We start from the raw sequence: 21128 nt of genomic DNA on the forward strand, positions 1-21128 counted from the left end.
AATAAATACAGATTGTAGATAAGGAAATTCAATGTTTGGCGTATCCACTTTCTGAATAGCTCTGCTGGCCTCCGTGCTCCTGTAATTAAAACCTGAAAATAAAACTTAATGTGCACCATGGTCACGAGTGGCCCATGAAAGGGTGAGTGTCGTGTGGACCTAAACATTTGCTCACAGCTTGCAGAAAAAGGAAGGTTTAAATCCTCAATCTCCAAAGGATTTTGAAAGATAAAAGCGTCTAAGGTAATATTTCTCAGGTGTTAAAAAGGCCACACTATTATTTCATTGGTTAGTTTTTGACATGACCTTATGGGATAATCCACTATCAAGAGAAGGTGACCTTCCATTTTGGAATCAATTACAAAAAAATCATAGACTTGAGTATCTTATAGAGGGAAGAACATGTTGACTTTAAAACCTCCTAACTAGGCTTGTATTTCTTGTCACCAATCCATCATAGTCAAAAAGAAGTCAGGTCATTTAGACGTGAGGATGAAGCAGGGGTCAGATCGAGTCGAGTAGATACAAGTCTGAGTTTGAAGGAGCCATGAACAGGCTTGACAGTGTCCCAAGCCTCATGCCTCCCCTCCCCCGCCCCCCGGTGCAGACGCAGACCCACTGGTGACCGGGGCTCCTGGTGCGCCTATGGACTTGCGGTGCTATGACGCAAACCGCGATTATGTCATCGTGACTTGGAAGCCGCCCAACACGACCATGGAGAGCCCTGTCATTGGCTATTTCATTGATCGGTGAGTGCCCATTGTCTTCTTCCGGGGATGGGAACATTCCTGAAATTATTGTTGGCATGGACAGTGTCTCTGGATATACTTCTAAACTCAAGTTCATGACAGCGTTCTTGATCAGGTACGTCACTATATGGTTATTTAAGGCTCCTGACCGGATAGTTGGAAGATATCACCAAATGGCGGGGCGAGGGCGGGTAGCCTTCTGCATGTGCTGCTTGGAGCTCTGCCTGTCTGTCCGACACCCAGTACCGAATGCCCTCCAGCTTCTCCCGGCACGCGGGGAGAACTTCAGTCCTGCGCCTCCTTCCGGAGCAGAAGACAGGCCGTGTGAAGCGTAGCTGGGAAGAGCGCCCGCCCATTCGTACCCAAATTCCAGTCTTCCTCTCCATTAAATTAGGTTTTCTTCTTGTTTCCGAGTTAAAAAAAATCTATTGACATTTCAAGTACAGAAGATCGGACTTCACCTTTGAGTTAATAACTTAAATGTGGATCATCACAAAACGCATCAGAGTCTTAATTCTTTCATGTTCCTTTACTTGGTGTGGCGCTCAGGGCCTGGGAAGGAAACCAAGCAGAGTCGGTGAATTTGTTGCACATGCAGTTTATGCCTCAATTACACACTCCAATCACTGAGAAAAACTGTAGTCAAAGAAAATGAATTTGGAAGTAAGATAAAAGGTCTAAGCTATGGATCTATCAGAAGATGATGCATCTGGGGAGGGATTTAAGGTGCCATATGTATAAAACACAGTAAAATAAGACGTTTGTTTCAGAAGAATCAAATCTTTTTTTTTTTTTCTTTTTGTCAGTACGTTTGTTAAGTTCCCTTTTCCACACCAACAAAGCTGCTTGTTTAGGTAAAATATTCACCATCGGGATGATATTTGGAAGTGCTAAGGTCAGCTTTTGCAGAGGGCATCGGTCGGGATTTACCTTGAATTAAAAAATGAAAAACTAAAACAAAGCTATTTTCTGTTTTCCTGTGACATTTGAGAATTTTTTCAGCCGTTTGGCGAAAACAATTTCATGGCCCTTCGAAGTTAATGACCTACCCCCTCTCTCCTTCATTGACAAAGATAAACACAACAGGACTTCAGGTCGGGGGAGGCAGCTCTTACCCTACGCTCCCTCCCGTCCTGCAACAGCCAGGCGTTGATTTAAGCCAAGTTGTTCCCTGCCAGACGCTCAGCTATGACCATGTCACGTTCTGCCTGTAACAGGTTAGCACGTGTGGGTCGCAGAACTTCCATTAAAAATTCCGAAGAGTTAGAAAGAGAGTTGATTCTTTAAAGCGAATATACAGCCTGGCTCCGAATGGCTCCGAAAATGATTTCTCTGAACTTGCTGTGTTCTCCTGGCAATTTGCCATGACGTTTTGGTGCTGAAATTTCTCAGCCTGTGAAAAATGGAGGCCAATCTCTTCTGCATTTCCAGGTGTCCGGTCAGCACTTAACTGTTTTCAAAAGATTTCCAAGTTCCACACGAGACGTGCTTGAAAGACACGTATTTCTGGCATCGGGAGAGACTGAGCCATCGGGCTGGAGACCGTTCACTCCTGGGGCTCAGTAGGGTGGGAGGCGTGCGGGGGACGGGCAGCGGGGCACTCCCCTGCACCCTGGCATGCGGCATGCTGGGGAGCTTAGGGCACCCTGTGATTTCGCCACGTGTGTCGGAAAAAGGACTATCAAGGATACGCCTCGAGTGACCTTTGGAGGTCATTTTGCCTAAATGTGGTTGAAGGCAGGAACTGATTTTCAAGCTATAAGTCATCAAGTTTTTAAATATATAAATATATCTATTTCACATTTCCCAAGTAGCTTTGTCTTTTATGGTTTATTTGTACTACTTTTGACATAAATCAGTACTTCACCAGCATCAGTTTCTACCAATGCAAGGTATTTTCCTGTTACAGTTGTCCTAGATACATCACATGTGTGTAGAATAGATGTATAGACCTGAGTGAATTTACTAGGCTGATGTATTTGTTATTCTCTACTCTTTTTGTAATTCACAGATGTGAAGTGGGGACAGACAATTGGGTTCAGTGCAATGACGCACCTGTGAAAATCTGCAAATACCCCGTGACAGGCCTTTTTGAAGGGAGGTCTTACATATTCCGCGTGAGGGCAGTCAACAGCGCGGGCATCAGCAGGCCTTCCAGAGTCTCCGAGGCCGTGGCTGCCCTTGACCCCGTAGACCTCAGGAGGTTACAAGGTAGGCTGTGCAGATTTCAAGCTCCAGTCGTGTCTTGGATTGTCTTCTGTGCTCAGCTGTATGTGAGCCTTAAGAACGTCTCCCGGGGCCGAGCGTGGGGCGGTGATATTTCATGGTACCCGTGTGTCCACCGGGGCCGCGTTAGGGGCGGGGCGGCCGGGCGGGCGCGTGTGCTTCACCACGAACGCACGCTGCCGTCCTCATGCCCCTCCACTGGAATCCAGATCGCTGGGTTCAGAATTAGCCTTTTCTTAGTCCGTTGGTGATGCGATCTCAACACATGCTAAGGCTCCGAAGGCTTTGAGACCAGGCCGCTCTGTTTCCGAAGTTTAATTTCCCACGATCCAGATTCCCGAAAGGGATGGGACGGTGGGCCCCTCAGTCGTGGTTTTAAGTGAGCCCGTACGTATTCCTTAACCCCCCCTCCCCCGGTCTTTCTGATCGGGTACAAAGATCTGGGAAGCACTAACTCTTAAGCCTGTTCGGAATACCTACGCTGATTCCTGTAGAGTCGGGAGTATGCTGTAATCGTAACGCGGAGGTGATTTGGATCCCACGCTCGGTTAGGGAAGCTGGGCTTTCTTCAGGAAACCATCGGATGCCAAATTGAGCACCAACCTTTCTCTCTGCAGCGGTCCATTTGGAGGGGGATAAAGAAGTCGTAATGTATCAGGACGACCTTGAGGGTAAGTGGCCTCTCACCGCTTTGGCTCAGCTGGGGATGCAGGGTGGCAAGTAGAGTGTGATCAGCTGGTCAGCACAGGCTTTACATGTAAACGTAAAACCCGCGGGTCAGGCCTGCGTGCTTACGGCCTGTAGAAGTCAGGAAGCCCAAGCAAGGCAGAGCGAGGAGAGGATTAGAATCCAGGGGTCCTCACGGGGCCTCATTGCTTCCGTGTAAGGTTTGCTACGGCGTTCTCCTGGGGGCGTGCAGAGAAGATCAAACTGAATCTGAGCCTTGATCACCGGCTGAGGCTGGGGCCCCTTCTCTCAGACTCCGTTAGTGGAGGACTATTTTAGTTTTTCCCTTTAAGCCAAGATTGTATTTCCAGCATTTTAACCGAAATGGAGTGAGTTCTTGCGGTCGGTATCCCTGGTCCGAAAGTTTGCATTTCCCTCATTTATACCGGATTTTATGAACACTTCTCCTAGATAGTTCTCTCAGAGACAGGGAGGAGGATGAATTTATTAAGGAGGGGAACCTGGCGTTATGAATCACAAAGCCAAAGATCTTACGTGGACTTACAAGGACAGTTCATAGAGAACAATGAAAAGCTTAAAAACGAAGCAAGTTGAGTTTGGAGCCTCAGGACACGTACTTTGGAGCGAGCCCTCCTTTGAAATCGCTGTGGTCCAAGCGCTCTGTCCTCAGGGAGCCGCAGACTGAGGGGTCCTTCGTTGATTTCCATATTTGCCCCCAGATGGTCTCCAGGCTTGCAATCTTCTGCACCTAAAATGATTTTTCTCTAGTATCTCAAGAAGAACACCCAACGTCCGGAGGGACGTCCTTTAAGAGTCCTGGTTGAGCCCCACGGGAACATCTGAAGGCTCAGATGAGACCTCCACTTCCAGACATTCTCAGAGATGGGGGGAGATGCCCAGGAAAGCGGTGACAAAAGAAAAAACAATTTAGGGAAGGTTGACTTAACTGTGGCTTCATAAATACCCGATGGAAACATCGCTCTTTGAACAAGTAAAATCTGGTTCTGCTAAGAGTGGAGGAGGGGTTCCTGCAGCACCGCAGCCTGGGTAACGTAGGCGCTTTTGACAGGAGCGAGGAAAAGGAAGTTCTTTTGTTCGCGTCTGGTGGGCGATGGGTCAGTGAGGAGAGAACCATCTGAGCCATCCTGAGCGGGTGTGTAGGAATTCACATAAAATTACCCCAAACGAGGAGGCGTTGGCTGCTCCCCACGCCTATCAGTGGTGAAATTTGCATTACGTGAAGGTCACCGTGCAAAGCAATGGGAGTAAGAAATAATATAATAAACCTTCCCGTGGCAGGACCCGTGCCCGTCTGCAGAGAACACCTGCCTTTTTGCGCATAGATACGGACGTGTTGGGTGTAAACGGCCAGCTATTAAGTGCCAAAAAAATAACACAGCGTAAGAGACTTCGTTTTCCGGCTGATAAGATGGGAGTTACAGACGCAGTGCATCTTATTTCCAACTGGAGTGACGTCACAGACCCCACTTTTCATGCTTCTCGTGCTTCCTTTCTTATAAGAAGGCGGGTGCCTTCATTTTGTGTGATGCGCCCTCGAACGTGGCTGTGTTCTATCCACACTGTGGCCGGTGTTCCTGAGGCTCTGTTTGTGTCTGGCCACGCGGGCCAGGGGCTGAGACGCTCAGACGGGCCATGGTACTCCCGGAGTCCAGCCAGCGGGCGCCAGCTCTCCGGGGTGCGGCCGCACATTGTCCGAGGTCAGGGGCAGGCGGGTCAGAGAAGGCACCCCGGCGCCCCCCTTGCAAACGTGTTAATTACGGTCAGTGCCCCTCTCTGAATGTCGCCCAGCTTTCCCAGCCTTTCCTGACTTGCTCGCTCACAAGGTGCACAGTTTGTTCTGGGAAGGGCCGACAGGCCTCACAGCCCAGGCAGATGGTTGCCTTCCGCTAACTGCACACCCGGCGTCCGGGGCGAAGGCACCGTGCGCTCTGAAGACGTGCGCGGTCTCTCGGGCTCTGTCATCCCGGGGATGAAGCTCCGGTTTCACTGACTTGGAGGGGACGTCTGGGCAGCCTGTGGGGGTTGCAGTCTCCCAGGGTGGAGAGAACCAAGTGCAGGATTTGCGATCGGGGGACCAGGGCCTGGGCCCCCTGTCCCACCGCTGCGAGCTGGGTCCTGGGAGAGCGTCCCAGCTTGCTGACCTACAGTCACGCGGGAGCGCCGTGGGCTCCAGAGATGCACAGCTCTGGGCGCAGGGACACCCAGGGTAACCTGGTAACGCACTTGGAGTTTCCTGTCCTCTCCGTTTGCTTTCGTTTGCTTCTCTCTGCGCCCTCCTCTCGGCTGTTGGGAGTGTGGGTGAGAGAGGTGGGTTCTGCCCGTGGCCTCTCCTTGTCCCCCTCCCTGGCCCCCCTCTGCTGTCCGTGGCTGACGCCAACAGCACATCCCTGCGGCTCCCGCCGCTGTGGGTCGGCCTGATGCCGAAAGGCTCTGGGACCCAAGCATCTCGCCCCAGCCGGCGGTCCCCTGCTGACACGAACGGGGACTTTTCCTTCTCCCCCAGCACCGGACGAGATGCTTCCTGCTCCGTTTTCTCTGGGCCTGGCAGCTCTGTGCGGGGTCTGAGAACAGTGACACGCTCAGACCTGAAAGCACGTGGACGGCAGCTCTGTGAGCGGGCACTCACACGTCCTTACTGCCTTCACCACCTGCCTTGCCGCCCTCTGTTCCCTGGGCTTGCCTCCCACGTCCTGCGGCACCTTGGACATAAAGCATAAACCAGGCTGCAGCCCTGGGGGCTCGGCACGCGTCACCCGAGGGCGAGGTTCCTGTATCTTCTCCCGTCAGGGCTGTGTCCGGATCTCTTCGGGAGGGGACGCAGTGCGTGGGTCCCATCGGGTGTCCGGAGGCCCCGCTCCACCGGCCTTACTGACACTTTCCTGGAGAGACTCCCTGAGTCCTTGTTTGAATCCAAGCCCCTTGCCAGGAAGCTCCTAGATCAGGCCACGACACCCTTCTGTGCCGAGTGGCCTGTAAAATGTGTAACAGGACTCCTGGGAAACCAGACCCAGTCTTGTTTGTCCCGTCTCCATGCGGTGGTTCAGTTCCTTGCCGGCTGCACAGTCCCCAGGGCGCAATGGGATATGGAGAAGGGCTCGGACGTGTCCTGGGGACGTTCAAACCGGTTTAATCATGTGCTAATCTAATCGGAAGCTCATAATATTTTGTATCACAGCTACAGAGATTGTGGGTCTGGAAAACCTCCACATCTCATGAAAAGCTCTCTCCAGATATAACGCCCCCGACACCTTCACGTGTGTTAAAGCAAGGGGTGTGTCACAAGCCAGGCACAGCAGACCCCTCTGATCACAAATGTTCCAAACTAGTTATTTGCAAGAGGCTTATTGATATCACTCCAGGATTTTAAACCTGTGGGTATAGGTTCCAGTGCTTGTGAACGTGGCCCGGGCCCCCCTAGGGAGGGAAGAACGACGGGCTATAGAAGGTCGGTGTACAGATCCAGGGCGGTGAGGGCGAGCAGTATGAGGAAGATAACCCAGAGGACCAGCAGAGCGAGGGTAATCCCCTTCCAGAGGGCTTCCGTATCGCGGAACACAGACCGCGAGCACCTCCTCTGCATGGGTTCCCGGCCCCTCTAAAGCTCCACTCTGGTTAAGCACTCTGTTTCTTCCGGGTGGATCTTCCCACCTCCCCTTCCAGCGGAGCTCTGGAAGATTTTTGGATTAGATTCTTTTTTTTTTTTTAATGAGCTGGCTTATGTTAGAAACAAAACTAATTAGGTGATCTTAAGCAGTGCATTAGACTTGGCTGGGAAAAATAGTTTGCTTACCGTCCCCAAATAGAAGCGAAGCAGAGGACGTCACTGATAGGGCAGATCTTTGGTGCCTGGGAATGTACCCCGGGGACCGCGCTCCCACGATGGGCTCTGGCGAACGGGGGGACACGGGGCACACCCAGCACTAACTGAGTTCATCACTCCTGCAGGCGACGTGCAGATCCCAGGGCCGCCCACCAACGTGCACGCCTCAGAGATCAGCAGGACGTATGTGGTCCTCAGCTGGGACCCGCCTACTCCCCGCGGCAAGGAGCCGCTGATGTATTTCATCGAGAAGGTACCGTGTGTTGTAAACCCTCACATTGTGCTGTTCAGTGGGTTGCGCTCTGAGGGCGCCAGGGCGCCGGCTGTGCTGTGAGTACGTGGCCAGCCCGGCCGTGCAAGTGGGAATCAGGGGACTGCGTCCTGGGTCAGGGTTTGCTGCCTTTCTGTGAGTGAGCGGCCCCACCCCCACGAAGGCACCGAAATGGGGGATCTGTATGTTTTCTTCCTGCCGACGCGGTCTAGATCCCACGTCTCACTCGAGGACGAGTGAGACGTGGGCAGGAGGGTCGTTTGCTGCTGCTCTGCATTTGTTCAGAGGTCGCGTGGCCACTTGGTGGCGGTCTTGTACAGGGATTCACACTGCAGCTGGCCAGGAGAGCCGGTTCTTGGCTGGAGGGCACTAGGTCTGGACGCAGAGAGAAGTAGCTGTGTATTGCAGCCCTGCACACGCACGCACACACACTCATAAATGCACACACATATGCACATGCACACACACATGCACACACGTGCACACACACTCCTACAAACACGCACACACGTGAGCACACACTCATACACGTATGCACACACTCATAAATGTGCACACACATGCACACATGCATACACCCATACGCATATGCACACACACTCATACATGTGCACAAGCACGCATGCACACATTTGCACACACACGAACATACACGCACACATGCGCACACACATACATGTACACAAGCACACATAGGCACACATGCACACACTCAGACACACATGCGCACACACTCATACACGCACACACATGGGCACATGCACACAGTCATACACGCACACACATATGCATACACGTGCACACACACTCATACAAACACGTACACACGTGAGCACACATACACGTATGCACACACTCATAAATGTGGACACACATGCATACACTCATATGCATAGGCACACACACACTCATACATGTGCACAAGCACACACACATTTGCACACACACGAACACATACACACACACGTACACACTCATACATGTACACAAGCACACATAGGCACACACATGCACACACTCAGACACACATGCGCACACACGCACACCCGGGCACATGCGCACACTCATACACGCCCACACATATGCACACACGTGCACACATGCATGCACTTGCACACGCAGTCGCACACACACGTGCACACGTCTAACCAACAACTCCCAAACCGCGACATCCTTACCGCATGCTATGATGCGCTCCGACTTTGGTCTGTCCCGTAGCACTGGACGCAGCTTTTGACCCCTTCACGGGCTCAGTGACCTGCTAGTGGGCTGTGGGCCATATTGAGAAAAATCGCTGTGGTCCAGATCCCGTGGCTGGTTTTGTGACCCTCCACTTACGCCACAGTGTGGTGTGGAGTGCGCCGTTTATGGCACGCACACGGGACAGAGCAAGTAACAGGTGCGTGCGGCACAGGAACGGCGCGTGGTACAACTAGAGGAAGCAGACGCGGGAATGAAGTGAGCGCTATTTCAGCCTCCAGGGCGTGGACGGACCCCGTGGCCCTCACCGCTGGTCTGCGGGGCTGCCTTACGTGGCGGCTGACCCTGCAGTGCTGCAGGGCGAAGCGTTCAGGGCCCGGCGGCGTGCGCCGGGGGCCCGGGGAGCAGCGTGAGGCCCCCGGGAGGGGCCGGAGCTGGGCCACACTGAGTGTGGGCTCCTGGCGGGCGGTCCGCCCCCAGCCCGTCTGAGGTGGTCTTGTGGTGACTTCATTCCTGTCAAGGCCCGGAAGGAAGCGCAGGAATGCGGATTCCTCTTTCCCACTTTATGCTGACACCAAGAGTGGGGGGCGGCAGCCCGGCACCCAGACGCCGAGCGGGTGGCCTGCCGCATCACCCGGAGCGGAGTTTCAGCGCGATTGCGCCTCTGCTGGGTGGCTCCTGGACGGCTCCCGGGCCGTTCCCGCTGTGTTGACGCCCGTGGTTCAGCGGCTGGTGGCCGGTCATTTCTGACGCCCGTGGTTCAGCGGCTAGTGGCCGCTTCAGCGGCTAGTCTGCCTGAGGTGAGGCTGGCGGTGCCCCGAGTGCTCTTGTGCTCCAGACGCATGCCCTGGGGGCCCTGCTCCGGGCACGGGGACCTACACATGTCCTTCCAGCCTCCACTGAAGGATGAGCAGCTCCCGACTTAGCTCTGGCTCCCGAGCCTTTCTTGGGCTTCTAGAAGCTTGGCAGTAAGCCTCTTGTATTTCCTCCCTCCTCCCTGTCGTCATTCCTCCAACGCGAGGCTCCTCCTCTCTGCTCGGCCCCAGCTGAGTGTCAGACGGGGGCGCGTGGGGGCCTCCGACTGCGGGTGCCTGCACCAGCCCCTAGGCGGTGACTTCGCTCCTGCTGAAATGAGAGACAGCTTTCAATGTGACTCTGACTTCTAGAAGCCCGGGGTCATTTGAAACGCTTTCACTGTTCTTGGGAGCCTTTCCAAGGGTCACCGTGCACGTGCTTTTGCTGCCTCAGGATCCCTTCAGGAAGGGGGATCTTTCTCTGTAGGAAACAATTAAGTGAAACTTGTAACTGAAGTTTAAAAAAATAATTATCAGTGATGAGACAATCAAATGATAAAAACGAAACCTGCAGTATGGGAAGTTTGGGAAATACAGAGACATTATATAGAATAAAATGAAAATCACTGATAACTCCATCATTTGAAATAGTCATTATGCTTTAAAAAGTATTTATTTTTGAGAAAGAGAGAGAGAGAGAGAGAAGGAGGGAGAGAGTGAGTGGGGGAGGGCAGAGAGGGCGACACAGAATCTGATGCAGGCTCCAGGCTCTGAGCCGTCAGCACAGAGCCTGATGCAGGGCTCGAACTCATAGACCACGAGATCATGACCTGAGCCGAAGTTGGACACTTAATTTACAGAGCCCCCGGGCACCCCTGAAATAGTCATGATGAACGTGTGATACATATATTAAGAGTCTTTTTCTCGGGGCACCTGGGTGGCGCAGTCGGTTAAGCGTCCGACTTCAGCCAGGTCACGATCTCGCGGTCCGGGAGTTCGAGCCCCGCGTCGGGCTCTGGGCTGATGGCTCAGAGCCTGGAGCCTGTTTCCGATTCTGTGTCTCCCTCTCTCTCTCTGCCCCTCCCCCGTTCATGCTCTGTCTCTCTCTGTCCCAAAAATAAATAAACGTTGAAAAAAAAAAATTAAAAAAAAAAAAAAGAGTCTTTTTCTCTATAGTCTTTTGTATACTTTATATGTCATCAGTACAGTTGGCATCCTGTGTTACGTTTAGCAAAACAGTCGCTTTCCTCCGATTGAGGATTTTTATAAGGTAGCCTAAGTGACGACGTTCTCCAATGTACGGATGTATCATAGCGCATCTTACGTTGCTGCTGGTTAGGTAGATTGCTGTTACTACGATAATAGTCGCAAAATACTGTACATTTTAAATGGAAATGTGACCAGTTGAGTTACGATAGAATTTTATGAATATCTTAAATTATCTTTAATTCTTTACAGTTCATTCCACTTCACTAAAACTACAATCTGTGTGTTAATTCCTTGAAGTTTATTTGCTTTCACGTAAAACTTTTTACTGCTGAGCATTTCCAACTTGGGGTAATTTCTTACCTACTTTTCCTGGTTGAATTCCCTTTTCGCATGATTCAGGAAAGGTTTACTGATGGCCCAGGATGCGCTCTACCCCCGGACGTCCCGAGAGATTAGCTTGGCTAGCTAAAGCAGAATGGTTCCGTCAGCGTGTGTTTGGGCAGTTCTTGGCTTCCTTTGGCGAATCCCATGTCTCTTCACAGTCGGTGGTCGGGAGCGGGAGCTGGCAGCGGGTCAACGCCCAGACGGCCGTGCGGTCCCCTCGCTACGCCGTCTTTGACCTTGCTGAAGGGAAGCCATACGTGTTCCGGGTTTTGTCAGCCAACAAACATGGCCTGAGCGAACCATCGGAGATCACCGCCCCCATTCAGGCCCAGGATATGATTGGTGAGTACGGTCATGTCCGTGAGCGACCACAGCTGGGGACAGGCCCTGAGTCACTGACATCAGAGGCCATCATGTTGTGTTGAAAAAGACAATTCATGTTGTACGGGAGTTAAAATTCAAGCTGTCTTAAAATTTCATTTTACAGGAGACAGAGATCTCTTTGCCCTGTGTTGGTTGGTACTCAACATTTCTCCAAAGTTCTGTCTTATTTTAAGTTTACTTATTTATTTTGAGAGACTGAAAGAGAGCTTGTGAGCAGGGGAGGGGCAGAGAGAGAGAGAGGGAAAGAGAGAATCCCAAGCAGGCTCTGTGCTGTCAGCGCAGAGCCCGATTTGGGGCTTGAACTCCTAAACTATGAGATCATGACCTGAGCCAAAGTCAAGAGTCAGATGCTTAACTGACTGAGCTGCCCAGGTGCCCCTCCGTCTTATTTTCATGGAACTAATAAATGGGTTAGAAATATTTTTAGGCATTGGCCACCTTTTTGAAAATACACACACTGGAACTCCTTGCCCGTATGGCTTCAAGTTCCCTCTTGGAAGATGTCAAGTAGGAGTTACAGAAATTCTGAATTGCACCGGTGAGAAAAATCTATGGTCAAGTCACGATTAGATTTGGAATCCCGTCAAGTTTCTGATCAATCTGGTAGAAGTGTGTCTTGTTTTCTTAAAATCAGTCATTTCACCCTCCGGAAATTGTTAACTACCCTGTTAGCCAAAGTGTGTGTGTCATCAGAATTTGCTTTTTATTTATTTTTTATTTATTTAAGTTTTATTTATTGAGAGAGAGAGAGAGAGAATGAGAACCAGCAGGGAGGGGCAGAGAGGGAGACAGAGAATCCCAAGCAGGCTCAGCACCGTCAGCACAGAGCCTGATGTGGGGCTCAATCTCATGAACCATGAGATCATGACCTGAGCTGAAACCAAGAGTTGGACACTCAACCGGTTAAGCCCCCCAGGCGCCCCCGAACGTGATTTTCAACTTTTCTGGTGGGGGTATGGGAGATTCGGTGGTTGTAATTCCTTTGTGAGTCGGGTAGGACTTGGGAGGACGGAGGAAGGTCCGGCACCTTCTGGCTCCCCGGGTGGCAGCCTGCCCCCCACTTCCCTCCGTGTGCAGATTTCGGTCGTCCTTCCCTGTGGACACAAGGGCTCGAGGGTCTGTGGTACAGCTTCCAAAACTCTGATACCGTGTCCCGTCTGTCACCGTGTCTCCCCTGCACAGCCGTGCCTTCTGCCCCTGGCCGGGTGCTGGCGTCGCGGAACACGAAGACGTCGGTGGTCGTGCGGTGGGACAGACCCAAGCAGGAAGACGATCTCCTCGGCTACTACGTGGACTGCTCCGTGGCGGGGTCCAACGTCTGGGAGCCGTGCAATCACAAGCCCATTGGCTACAACAGGTGTGGCCCTGCGGGGGCTCCAGAACTGCCGTGTGAGGGGACAGAGTAGGAGACGCAAAACCAGACAGGAGCCGCTCAGGCTCAGAGCGGTCCACGCCGTGGCGCCCACGCCCGTGAGCCTCTACACAAAGGTCTGTTTCTTATGCCCACGTAAGGGGCGCAGGACTCCAGAGCTGACAGGCTGCTCGGGTCCCCAGGCTCGTGCCTGAAACGATTAGTGTGTTCATGACAGAGGAGGCTCCAGAACCTTGGCTCTCCCGACACGGGAGCAGTTAAGGCTTCCCTTCCAGCGGGAAAGTTACAGTCGCAACCGCGACCTGAGAGGCGTTTCATTTTTCCGTGTCGATTTTTCGAACTTTTAAAATTGCTTCGTTCGCATAAGTGAGAGCCCGCACTCTACCACCGATTGAGACAAAGCCGGGGGACGTCCCATCTCTGGTGCAGGGGACCTGGGCCCCTCCTGCCGTGGGAGGGAGCGTCTTCACTCCGGCATCGACGCACTCCCCTTTCCTGCCAAGGGTGCAGAATGTCAGACCCTGTTAGGCCCTCTCCAGGATGTGCTTCTCCAGAAAACAGAGGCAGCTGTCCGGCTCTGCACCATGGACGGGCGGTCAGTGATGGCTCAGCCGTCTTTCCCGTTTGTCTTCTTAAGAAAGTAATAGATTGGAAAAGGCCGTGGTTGCGAAAGAAGAGATGCGACCGAGAGCGTTGGTTAGATGTTATTTAGAGTTCACGGGCGGCAAATACAGAAAGAGATCTCAGAACAAAGAAGTGAAAATAGCATTCTCAGGCCGGAGTTTTGTAGAAGGTCACAGCACGTTCACAGGCCCGGTGAGGCAAGCGGTGACCGCTTACGCGGACCGGGCAGAGCGCCGGCCTGTGCGGGGCGACCCAGATCCTCCCGTGCCGTTTCCCGGGTGACACTTGCCAGGGGTGCTGGAGGAAGGGGCCGATGTCCCGTTTCACAGATGGGCTAGCAGCCTCACCAAGGGGGAGGCACGTGACTAGGGGCCCAAATCTGTTGAGTGTGGAGGCCGGTGTTCGAGGCTCGTCTGACTAGGGTCCCTTCCGTGTCCGGAACGCTTCCTGTTTCTAAGCCTTCCACACGTGGGTTCTTTAGATGAGGACTTGAATGCTGTTTCGTGATAGACGTGTGATTCAGACAGAACCTGGTAACTGGGGAAGCGAAGGGGAGGGGGGGCGCAGAGCACGTGGGCGACACGGAGGAAGAGGGGCGCTTAGGATCTGAGGGGCTTGCTTTCCGTGCCCCCAGACCTGTGTCCCTCCAGCTCCTGGCGTAGCGAGGCGTCACGCCGCCTTCCTTCCTGACCCCGCGTGCTGGTTTGCATCAGAAAGCTAAAACTGCCAGCGCGAACCCGTGTATACCGTGTGCACACAACTTGATTCAGAGTAACGTTCCTTCTCGTCCCCCGTGGAAAAAACGTTGGCGTGTCCCCCACGATTTGTACTTGTGCTGCGGGAGAGAGAAAAACGGTTCAGCCATGTAGTCGTGCCCCTGACTGGTGTCTCCCTCAGGTTCGTGGTGCACGGCCTGACCACCGGTGAGCAGTACGTGTTTCGGGTGAAGGCGGTGAATGCTGTCGGCACAAGTGAAAACTCTCAGGAGTCGGACGTCATCAAGGTCCAGGCCGCTCTCAGTGAGTAACCCGCGGGCTTACTTACGATTTCTGACAATACACAGTGTTACGGAATTTCCGAGGAATGTCGGGTCCGATAACACTTAGGTGGGAAATAGAGCAAAAAAAAAAAAAAAAAAAAAAAGGAAAAAAAGAAAAAGAAAAAAAAATCAGTTACTCTTTAGTTTTAAGGTCACTATTCTAATCTGTCAGTTTTTCCCGGGAAGGACTTCCAAACGTTACCATTTTCCTCTTCGAGTCCTTTCTACTAAACGAAAAGCAATCGTCTACATTTTTATTCTGTGATGAGAATGGATCTTTCCCGGGTCACCTGTGTCTCAGGTGACAGAGGACGGCTGGGCATAGGTCACCCAGAGTTGGGGGTGGGGGAGCAGAGACGTGTCCCTCTTCAACCCGGTAGGAAAAGATGGTCTATTTCCAAATGGGTTCAGAAGGAAAATACAAATTCGTGCTCACTTGAGTGATTCTGGCGTCTGTAACGTTCATCATCTCTGGTCACGGGGGCACAGGTGTCGTTCGTGGATGTGATGAGACGGCTCCTTGGGGCTTTCCCCAGAGGAGGGGGAGGAATCTCATATTTCAGCCATCCGGGCCAGATTTCAATAATTTATCGCCCTTGTATTATTGAAATATTGGAAGATGTCTGTGTGCCTGTGTTATTTATTGGGGGATGTGTTTAGAAATAGCAATAAATACATACAACGGACGCGTCCTCTCTTCAAAGGAAGAGATGAAAACACACAAAGATGGGTCGAGCCTGGGCGCCACCCCCCCAGCTGCTGCCTGCCCCCCCTTACCCCAGTGCAGGAGCCGCCCCGCGGGGCAGGGGGTGCCCAGGCCGACTCTGGGGTAACCCTCCCGCCCTGTGTCCCTGCAGCTGTCCCCTCGCATCCGTACGGGGTCACGCTTCTGAACTGCGACGGCCACTCCATGACGCTGGGCTGGAAGGTGCCCAGGTTCAGCGGCGGGGCCCCCATCCTGGGTTACTACATAGACAAGCGCGAGGCTCAGCATAAGAACTGGCATGAGGTCAACTCTTCGCCTGTGAAGGAGAGGATCCTGACGGTTGGTTCTTCCGGGTTCACGGGTCTCCGCTCTGCTTTCGCGTCCCAGGCAGAGTCCTTCCTTCGGCGACTCAGACACTAGATCACGTGACACAGAAGCAAAAGCGGGTTAAGAAAAGTTCGCGGTCTCCTGAGATCCTGTATCTCTAGAACTGGGCCTTAGGACGCATTTTGTCCTGTGAAGCAGGAGCAGGTGGAGAGGCAAGGGGGCGGGCAGGGGAGGGGGGTTAGGGTCACCACCGCGGCCGGCTCCAGGCCCCGAGCTTGTCGCAGCGAGCTGCCGCGGGGATGTGATGTTTGTGCCCAGCAGGTGTCAGTCAGGGAGTCCCCCTGCCCCCCGACTTCTTTGTCGTGGTTTTCCTGAGCAAGGCTGCATGCCCGCCCCCGAGCGAGTCACTTGTCCAAACCCCTGTTCTGTCCGAGTGGAGAGAGTGGGAAGGACGTGGGTTTGGAGGAAGGAAGATCCGGGACCGAATCCAGACACAAACCCTCAGCAGCCCGTGGGCTTTCTCTTCTGCCCTCTGACATTCCCACTCCTCGTTCGCACAGTGTAGGTCACAGGCTTGTGTGTGTGAATGTGTGTGCACGCGTGTGTGTGTGAATGTGTGTGCACGCGTGTGTATATGAGTGTGTGTGCACAGTGCAAACACACGTGAGCATGCACACGTGTGCCTGTGTGTGCACATGAGCATATGAATGTGTACGTGTATTTGTGAATGGGTGTGAGTGCACACGTGTGTGCATATGGGTTCACGTGTGTATGAGAAAAGCATTTACTTGGGGCGCCTGGGTGGCGCAGTCGGTTAAGCGTCCGACTTCAGCCAGGTCACGATCTTGCGGTCCGTGAGTTCGAGCCCCGCGTCAGGCTCTGGGCTGATGGCTCAGAGCCTGGAGCCTGCTTCCGATTCTGTGTCTCCCTCTCTCTCTGCCCCTCCCCCCTTCATGCTCTGTGTCTCTCTGTCTCAAAAATAAATAAACATGAAAAAAATTAAAAAAAAATATTAAAAAAAAAAAGAAAAGCATTTACTTAAAAAAAATTTTTTTTAATGTTTATTTACCTTTGAGAGAGAGAGAGAGAATAATGAGCGGGGGTGGGGGGTGCAGAGAGAGACAGAGAATCCGAAGCAGGCTTCAGGCTCCAAGCTGTCAGCACAGAGCCCGACACGGGGCTTGAACCCACAAACAGTGAGATCATGACCTGAGCCAAAGTTCGACACTTAACTACCTGAGCCACACAGGCGCCCCCTTTTTTCTCCTTTTTTTAAATTTTTTTTAAGAGAAAAGCATTTACTTAAAAAAATTTTTTTTAATGTTTATTTACCTTTGAGAGAGAGAGAGAGAGACAATAATGATCAGGCGGGTGGGGGCAGAGAGAGACAGAGACCCAGAATCCGAAGCAGGCTCCAGGCTCTGAGCTGTCAGTCCAGAGCTGGACGCAGGGCCTGAACCCATGAACCGTGAGATGATGACCTGAGCCGAAGTCAGACGCTTCACCAACTGAGCCACCCAGGTGCCCGAGGCCGTTGAACTTTTAACGCACTTGCTTTGCAGGTCATCTGTTTTTAGAGACAGTATTGTCTGGAAACTGCCAGGCAGCGCTAAGGGTCCTGATCAAGGCCTTCCTCTCACGTTTGGGTACAGACCCTCGTGTGGCTGAGGTTCCGACCGATGTGCTGGGGACGGTGACAGGTTGCCCGGTGTCACAGAGTGAGGCCCTGGTCTGGCAGGGAGGCCTCGGGTCCCCAGCCCGTGTCGGCCAATGTGCCGGCGTTCACAGAAGGGACGGGGGCTTGAGGGCAGGCCCCTCTGCTCTGCTGTTCACTTGCCTCTGTGCCTTCGTGTCTCCAAGCCCCCGGAGCCCTATCTGCCGGTGGTGGGGGGGGTCATCACGCCGCCCCTGTAGGCGAGGTTATGCAAGGAAGGAACAGGGCAAAGCAGGTGAGGTCCCCTGGAGCGGCCACATGTGGCAGGGGCATCCGCAGCCCTCCTTGACATCACTGCACAGTTTACCGACATGGCCCCTCCCTCGGGGTTCATTCGTGAGTCAGTCATGAATGGACTGCAACGCAACGCTTATTTCATGCATTAACTTGAATAATCCGCGTAGGTGGATGGCTTGACAGAAGGCTCACTCTATGAGTTCAAAATCGCGGCCGTCAACCTGGCGGGGATCGGGCAGTCGTCGGACCCCAGCGAGCTCTTCAAGTGTGAGGCGTGGACCATGCCTGAGCCTGGTACGAGTCCCCTCTGGGGCCCCGAGTGCCCTGTGCACACACGGGGCTGGCCAGGGGGCGGGCCCTGCGGCGGACAGGTTTCCTGCGTGGGCGTGGGTAACACGCGTGCCCCACCTGGGTGCACCTGCTCTGTCTGTGAGACAGGCTGCTGGTCCTGAGCAGCGATGTGGGCTCACGAGCCATCGCGAGGGTGGCCGCAGTGCCCCCCGTGCCCCATGCGCGGCTGTGGGGCCGGCCGGACGCCCCCCACTCCCCCCTGCACGCTCCTCCCGGACGTTCTCGGACAAACGCCGATAGAGACATTCAGTAGGCAGATTAGCGACGACCGTGGTGTGAAAAAGTAGTGTTTACCCGGGGCGGCGGCTGTGCTGTGCAGCCGGCGTGTCCATGCATGGGCACGGGGTATGTTCCATTTTGCAGGTCCTGCCTATGATCTGACGTTCTGTGAGGTCAGGGACACGTCGCTGGTCATGCTCTGGAAGGCGCCCATGTACACGGGCAACAGCCCCATTTCTGGGTATTTTGTGGACTATAAGGAGGAGGATTCTGGAGAATGGAGCACCGTGAACGAGGCAGCAACCGCCAACCGTTACTTAAAGGTGACCGTGTTCCTCTGCTCGCTCGCTGCCTCGCGGGGAGGGTGACTTTGGTCCCGCTGCGGACGGGCTCCGGGCCACCAGGCGGCCGCCCGCATAGCTCGGTGCCACCGTGCACGGTCTCCACTACTGGTTTTTTGCGCTCCAGGCCTTGGAGTTCGCCTGAATAATTCAGGATCGCTCACAGACGTCTGCCCGAGAAGCACACGCACAGCTTTAGTACATTTCACAAGATTGCACTGTTCTTGCTCCACGTGTTTCTATTTTTAGCACCTACGGTTTGCCCATCACTGGGGGCAGTTGTGACCCTGGTCTTTGGAGCAGGAGGCCACCTGGCTGGTTTGTTCCCCAGCTGCCCTCACCCAGGGGTTTTCGTCGCTTGACTGGGGTCTCCGTGGCGTGGCACGTACACGCCTGTACGGAAAGACCACACCTGAGTTGTGTCCCCGGCTGCACCTTCAGACACGTAAATCGGCATCAGCCTCTGGGAAGCAAGCCGACAGCGTAAAACAAGATCGGGTTCTTCTGAATGAACCGATCAGCTTCTAAGGATCTAGCAAAACAAATGACTTAGGTATACTTTACTTACCAGTGCGGATTGCGGTACACATTACCTCCGTATGTGCGAGAGGAAAATGATTTAATCTTCATGCCTCCAAATGATGGGATATCTTGCGCAGTTAGCACTCACCGTGAAAATAATATTTCGTCCCATAGAATCGTGTTAAGTATGAACCCCAGGTTGCAAACTGGAGGTGTGATTTTAATTCTGCTTTGAAACATGCAGAGAAAAAAGAAACAACGTATCAACATTGAAGAGTGAGTGTTTGGTTTGCTCTTGCAAAGTAAGGCTGGGAGTGATCGTCAGCCTGTCTCACCTCTGGCCTTCCTGCTTCCTTGCGTGCAGCCGTTCTAGCTGGAAAATGAATTGCTTTTTTAAAAAGCAGGTTCACGGTAAAATGTGAAAAGTATAAAGTCTGTGTCTTTTGTCGACTGACATGGGGTATTTTCTCTGTCTTCCCAAGGTCTGTAACCTGCACCAGGGTAAGACCTATGTCTTCAGGGTCCGGGCCGTGAACGCCAGTGGGGTGGGAAGGCCATCGGACACGTCTGAGCCGGTGCTGGTGGAGGCCAGACCAGGTGAGACTGGAGCGCGTAGCGACGCGAGGCGGTGGCCGGGCTGCGGGAGGAGGGGCGGGCGCTCTGTGTCCGCGTGAGCGCGGCGACGGCTGGGTCCCGTCGCGATGCTGGAGCAGCCGAGTGGCAGACGGGAGCGCGTGTGTCCAGCCAGCCCTGTGCCCTGGCAGACCCTTGGGTCAGGGTGGGGTGCCCCAGGCCACGTGGCAGAGTCGGTGGCAGCTTTACGTGGAGGAGGACCGCAACTGGCGGGGATGACGGTGGTCTTCGTTTCACTGCTGCCTCTGGACCAGGAGCTCATGAAGCCGTTGGTACTGCTCGCGGTTCCAAGTAGCCAAAGCCCCGTGGAGGTGACCTCTGAGGACGAGGTCGGCGCACAGGGCACGTGGGGAAGGAGTGTGCTCGAGCCGCAGACGGGGGTCGGCGGTTCCCCTCCCTGGGGCTGGCTTCATGTCCTTCTGCCACCCGGCGTTCCGTGCCTCTCTGTCTTCTCGGAAACCGGTGATCTATTCGTACCTGCCCAGGCTGACGTGTCCCTGGTTCCCGAGGGGCGACTCGGACTGGCCTGCGATGGGCCGGGTGTCCACCTGCTCCCAGAGTAGCCAGAAGTCCCCCCCCCCCACTGCCCCTCAGGGAAGGAGAGCAGAGAGGGGGTCCCGCGTGTGCCCACGGCTGCCCGGGCCCCTAGCAGGGGTGAGGGGCCAGATCTCAGAGAGAGGAAGGGTCTTCCTGGCCGGCACACTCTCCACGGCGGGCCTGGACGCAGAGAGGGGGATGGGCGGAACGCCCCGCGTGCTCTGCCCTCTGCTCCCGCGGTGGTTTGCCCTCCGACGGGTCCGACTCAGCGTCCTCGGTGACCGTGGAGGGCAACCTGATGAGTCGGGGTAAAAGGAGCCACCCCTCCAAAAAAAGAATCCTAAGGCGTCTAGTTGTGTCCTCGCCCTGCAGGCACGAAGGAGATCAGCGCGGGTGTGGACGAGGAAGGAAACATCTACCTGAGCTTTGACTGCCAAGAAATGACAGACGCCTCCCAGTTCACTTGGTGCAAAGCCTACGAGGAGGTCGGAGACGACGGGAAGTTTAGGATCGAGACGGTGGGAGACCAGTAAGTCCGCTTTGGAGCTGGCTGCTGGGACTCCGGGGGACCGTCACAAACGGTAACGTTTCCTATGCTTCTTCCCTTTCAGCTCGAAGCTGTACTTCAAAAAGCCGGATAAAGAGGATTTAGGAACGTACTCCGTGTCCGTAAGCGACACCGACGGAGTGTCCTCCAGTTTTGTGTTGGATGAAGAAGGTAAGGTCCACGTGACGTGGGCTCGCCTGGTTAGGTGTGTGAC

The 21128-nt window shown here is 53.8% G+C and overlaps 1 protein-coding gene across 1 annotated transcript in view; it reads left to right on the forward strand.

Annotated features, from left to right (window-relative positions):
• MYOM2 (myomesin 2) overlaps positions 1-21128 on the forward strand; it is a 73119-nt gene that overhangs the window by 26365 nt on the left and 25626 nt on the right. Inside the window, exons 11-23 of the mRNA XM_030312050.1 lie at positions 608-749; positions 2761-2960; positions 3593-3646; positions 7629-7756; positions 11520-11703; positions 12928-13102; positions 14639-14760; positions 15638-15825; positions 17932-18058; positions 18479-18657; positions 19680-19794; positions 20740-20896; positions 20979-21085. Coding sequence (XP_030167910.1) covers positions 608-749; positions 2761-2960; positions 3593-3646; positions 7629-7756; positions 11520-11703; positions 12928-13102; positions 14639-14760; positions 15638-15825; positions 17932-18058; positions 18479-18657; positions 19680-19794; positions 20740-20896; positions 20979-21085 — 1878 coding nt within the window. The remainder of the gene's footprint in view (positions 1-607; positions 750-2760; positions 2961-3592; positions 3647-7628; positions 7757-11519; positions 11704-12927; positions 13103-14638; positions 14761-15637; positions 15826-17931; positions 18059-18478; positions 18658-19679; positions 19795-20739; positions 20897-20978; positions 21086-21128) is intronic.

This window comes from Lynx canadensis, chromosome B1, assembly GCF_007474595.2.
Source record: "Lynx canadensis isolate LIC74 chromosome B1, mLynCan4.pri.v2, whole genome shotgun sequence".
Classification (NCBI taxonomy): Eukaryota; Metazoa; Chordata; class Mammalia; order Carnivora; family Felidae; genus Lynx; species Lynx canadensis.